We start from the raw sequence: 5,277 nt of genomic DNA on the forward strand, positions 1-5,277 counted from the left end.
GACTGAGGTACTTGTACAGATGATAGAAAATCAGTTACAGGTTATTGCATGTACATTGGTGATTCTTTATTATCTTGGAAATCCAAGAAACAAGATATTGTTTCCCAGAGTTCTGCAGAATCAGAATTCAGAGCCATGGCATTAGCAACTAAGGAGCTAATCTGGTTATCTCGTCTTATGATTGACTTGAAGGTTCCCTTTACTCCTCCTGCTTATCTTTATTGTGATAATACAGCAGCTCTCCACATTGCTAATAATTCTGTATTTCATGAGAGAACAAAGCATGTGGATTTGGATTGTTACAAAATCAGAGAGGAGATAGATTCGGGATTTCTCAAGACAATGTATGTCAAAACAGGATCTCAACTAGCAGATGTGCTTACTAAGCCATTGCATCCAGCTCATTTCCAGGAGCTTATTTCCAAGATGGGAATGTACAACATCTTTGCACTTCCATCTTGAAGGGGGCTATTAACATGTATATTGTAGAGTAGCTTTGTATAGGATTAAAAGGCTCTGGAATGTCTGGTTTATTGTAGTAATTAACAATCCGGTTATTTCCGGTTTAGATGAGATTGTATAGGATAAAGATCTGTAACAAACTCTTTGATTCATTAATAAGAAATCTGAGTATTTTTGGATATGTCTTCTCTCTCGATGACGTTTCCTGATATCTGTCTTTTTTTTTTTTTTTTGGTAGGTAAGTAGAGCTGGTGAAAGTTGTGCTCTTCCATACTCCATGAATTATTTGATTAATGATAAATTTTATTAAATATGAAGTAGGTTTAAAACAATCATATCAATGTTTGAAAAAAATGCGTATGTTGTCGAGTATTTCTAATACAAAATTAAAATTAGTATACACTTACAATAATAATTGTAATAAGTGTTTTTTGGAAGTATGAAAGAAAACATAAAGAAAAAAAATTCAAATGATAATAACCACAGACAAGTAGGTGAGTCAGCCCATTAAGCAAAGCAAGGACAAAACTGGCAAGTATAAATTGTTGCCCTTTTCTTCACCACTCTCTCCTTCCAACACCCCAAAAATCGGAACCAATGACAACGCATACAACGCTTATTTCTCTTCATTTTCCCATTTTACCCTTTTTGTTTTCCGAAATTCTCGTCTAACCCATTTCTCCGCCGCCGTAAACTAACGGAGGAGGAAGGAAGAGAAAACCATGGAATCGTCTCCGGTTAACCGTCTTCCACCGGATTCTCTCCACCAGATCTTCTCGTCTCTTCCTCTCCGTGATATTATGATCTGCAGATCCGTTTGTAAGTTCTTCAACCAGCTTTTGACCTCTCAGTGCTTCATTGAGATTATCTCAACTCGTCCGCCGTTGAATCTACTCGCTCTCCGTCCTCCTCACCACCACCACAGTCACCGCCACAGCGGTAATAATAACGGACACGCGGCGAGTAATCGACCGTACATCCATGTTTACGATCCAGAGCAGGATCAATGGTTCAGATTCAATCTCGATTTCCTCCCTTTCCGATCTCCTCAGCCTGTAGCTTCTTCGAGCGGGTTAATCTATCTTTGGGGAGATTCCATTGATTTAGCTGAATCTAGCAAATCGCTCGTTGCTTGTAATCCGCTAACTCGGCAGTTTAAGGTGTTGCCTCAGCTTGGCTCGGCGTGGTCACGCCATGGAACTGTACTTGTTGATTCAGTTAATCGAGTCATGGTGCTCACCGAGCTCGCTGCGTTGTATTACTCAGGTACTGTGATTGCTAACCAGTGGCTCAAGTTCTCATCGAATTTACCATCGAAACCTAGATCCCCTGTCTTAATGTCTAGCTCGGTTTTCGCCTTGTGCGATGTTGGATCTCCATGGAGAAGTCAATGGAAGCTTTTCTCGTGTAAATTGACTAATCTCACGATCACTCATACCAATTGGGTTTGCTTGGAGAAACATGAATGGGGTGATATATTCGATATCATTAAACGACCACGTTTGTTGCGCGGTAACGGCGATTCTAAGCTTCTGATGATTGGTGGCTTGAAATCGACCTTTTCGTTGAACCCGGCTTGTTCGACCATTCTGATACTTAGGCTGGATTTAGAGAGTTTGGAATGGGAAGAAGCAGGTAGAATGCCTTTAGAAATGTACCGAGGCTTTCAAGAATCGAGTAAGTTCAAAGTTTTTGGAGGTGGTGATAGGGTTTACTTCTCTGCTAAAAGGATGGGGAAGCTTGCAATGTGGGACTGTTGGGAAGGCTGGAGATGGATTGATGGTGTGCCTGGTTATGCTGATGGATTGTGTCGAGGCTTTGTGTTTGATGCGAAGCTTACACTGATGCCATGACCAAAAACAAAAAAAGGTCTGTTTGTGTTCGTCGTGCATTCCATAGGAGTACCCTCTATCTGTCTCTGTTTATGATTATTTGCTGATTTCTATATGATTGTTTATGCTTCTTCTTTGTTGTTGTTGTTGTTAAGCTGTTTCGTTGTATCTCAATGTGCTTTGTTGTGTTTTCTTGTAATCCAAACTTGGTGACACTGTTAAATGGAATGTGCTATATGGTTATAGTCTTGCTTTGAGAGTCAACCTTTGTTATATGATCATCTTTGTTTTGTTACCCCAATACATCTCAGTTTCTCTGTTTCTCCTCAACTCTTGACAACAAGAACTGCTCTCTGGTTTCTTTATTGAGTTTGATCACGATTCTACTATCATCTTTCTAGGAGTAGAAGAATGATCCCTATAGAATCTCTGAAATTCCTGTGCTAATCAATAAAGTAACAGTGGTTCATATAGAGAGAGAATCATTCTCTTGTGATGTCACCAAGCAATTTCTAGCTTGTCCATTGAAACTGATCTCCTTCTTAGTCAATTTCAACACTAATTATGTGTATGTTTGATTTAATTACTTCATACATGATATATGCAAACCAATGATGATATCATTAGCTTGAAACTGAAGGGAGGTGCTTGATGATGCAGATTTGCTCATAACTAATGATATATAAGGTCACGTAAGTCAAAATGGGGCCATATTCTATGCATGTGTCATGAACCATTATGTTCGGTCTTTAGATGATGGAACAAATCATCACAAATGCGTCGACCAAATTGATAATAATTTGGTTAAGACTCTGGTAAGATTATAATTTGGCTTTCAGGGTGTAGACTAGGATTGACGATTTAACTTTCTTTTTTTGGGTTCTGCTTTCAGAATTCAGATGAAACCAAACATTTGTGATGTACATAAGCCCAAATTTTAAAATAAAGTTGACTTGACTAATTTTAAAGATAATGAATGGAAACTGGAAAAAAAGATGAAATAGAGAGGCATAAATCCGAATGTAACATATCATCTACGAAGAAGGCGACAATGTTTTCTTACATAAGTTTTGAGTGTTTACATAAATATATGTGTTCTTACATAGTTACACATACAAGTACTTGGTATGATTATGCTTTTCTCTCTAACCTAACAACTTAGATAATTGCAAGACAACAAGTATGAAGATTGAAGACATTGCCTACTTTTTGTCCGAAATACCTAAGATAATCAATAACGCAGAAATACACCACCACTTGTTCCAACTGAATTATTGAATGCAATTGTAAGCAGAAGATTTTAAGAATAATACAAAAAAAATGATAAAATCCGAAAACAAAATTACAAACAAAGATATTATTAAAAAAGAAAAAAGAGGATGTGTAGTCTCTTTTGCCGTAGCCGAATTACTAACCAAGCATGAAATAAACTAATAATATATATACTTGATTGATTACTGCACAGATTTTTCATAGCCTAATAATATATACTTCATCGAACAACAAGTTTCCTTTTTTCAGCTTCGAAAAAAAAAACAAGTTTCCTTTTACCAACAAACAAAAGATTAGGAAAGACACGTGAGGTCAGAGGTGTATTAGACGGAACGGCATAAGTCAATGGCGATTCTATAAGAGCCGTTGACCTCATCAGGGAAATGTGATATTTATTTATTTTTATTTATATATATTTTTTTTTAATGTGATATTTTTACCGTCAACAAACTCGGTTTTTGTTTGTTTGCTTCTGGTCCAAACTAAGACTTAAAGAGTTAAAAGAGGTTGTACATTTGTACTTGTACTTAACTACTTATACAGCCACACACACACATTGCTCAGAAGTACGACGACTGTTGACCAGTTCCACTATACCTTCTTCTGAATTTTAACCGAAACACGTTTTCAGCTCCTCCGATGAAAAATAAAATGCAAAGTCATCATGTTTACGTAATGACTTAGTAATTCAAATAAACCTGAGATGAACAATGTATAAATAGATTATAATACATATCCCAATTTATGTTTTTCATTTTTATGTTTCTTTTTTTCCCTTTTTGCTTATACGGAAATAAAAATACTAATAATATATGGTTTATTGGGATAGTGGAGCTGAAGATATCAAAAGAAACTTATACTTTATTAATTTAGTTGAACAACCAAACTTTGAAATTGAATAATTTGAAAGCAAAACATGACTTGAACTTACAAACATATGACTGATTTGCATGCATGAAGGGACCACATACTCATCAACATGTTTGATATTTATTAAAATATAACGTATTCAGAAATAAAGAAAAGATATTAAAATGGGAAACTTTCTCTTAATACATATATGTATCCGTTTCAATTCTCTCGTCGACGATCTTCTGTCTTTTATTATATCACCAAACGATTCTTTGTTTTCTTTTGTATCGTCGTCAGACTCCTGCAAGAATATATGATACATGTTAACACACAAAATTCGTAACTGACAAAATTTGGGCCCTAATCCTATATATGTAACTTGGTAAATTTTTGAATTGTGGGACTTTACTTGATTAACATAGATGATTGCTTGTAGCATTCTAAAGTATGATTGGCTGTAGCATTCTAAAGTATGATTGTTTGTAGCATTCTAAAGTATGATAAATATTAATTACCTTTTAAGTAGACGATTAAGTAATCTAGTAGTGAGGAGGAGGCGGAGATTTGTAAAGGTATGGGTGGTGTGGAGGTGAGTAAACTGGAGGGGGAGAGTAATGGACCGGAGGGGGAGAGTAGTGCACCGGTGGTGGTGGGGAGTGATATACGACTGGAGGGGGAGAGTAATGGACAGGAGGAGGAGAATAGTGCACAGGTGGTGGTGGAGAGTGATATACAACGGGAGGAGGAGAGTAGTGAACCGGTGGGGGTGGGGAGTGGTATACTACTGGAGGAGGAGAGTAATGAACTGGTGGGGGTGGAGATTTGTAAACCGGAGGGGGAGAGTAATACTTAACTGGGG

At 36.9% G+C, this 5,277-nt stretch overlaps 1 protein-coding gene and 1 long non-coding RNA gene across 2 annotated transcripts; one reads left to right on the forward strand and one right to left on the reverse strand.

Annotated features, from left to right (window-relative positions):
- The first annotated feature begins 978 nt into the window (after positions 1-978).
- On the forward strand, positions 979-2,558 carry LOC17894229 (SKP1-interacting partner 15). Its single transcript, XM_006302347.2, has one exon. It carries the CDS (start codon positions 1,185-1,187, stop codon positions 2,313-2,315), a length of 1,131 nt encoding a protein of 376 aa, XP_006302409.1. The 5' UTR covers positions 979-1,184; the 3' UTR covers positions 2,316-2,558.
- A 1,849-nt stretch (positions 2,559-4,407) lies between these two features.
- LOC17896513 lies at positions 4,408-5,224 on the reverse strand. Its single transcript, XR_002835019.1, has 2 exons — positions 4,934-5,224; positions 4,408-4,719 (listed from the first exon to the last, which is right to left on the reverse strand). It is a non-coding gene; the product is annotated as an uncharacterized LOC17896513 (long non-coding RNA).
- Positions 5,225-5,277: the final 53 nt, after the last annotated feature.

The sequence above is a fragment of the Capsella rubella genome, unplaced genomic scaffold (assembly GCF_000375325.1).
Source record: "Capsella rubella cultivar Monte Gargano unplaced genomic scaffold, Caprub1_0 scaffold_2, whole genome shotgun sequence".
NCBI classification, from domain to species: Eukaryota; Viridiplantae; Streptophyta; class Magnoliopsida; order Brassicales; family Brassicaceae; genus Capsella; species Capsella rubella.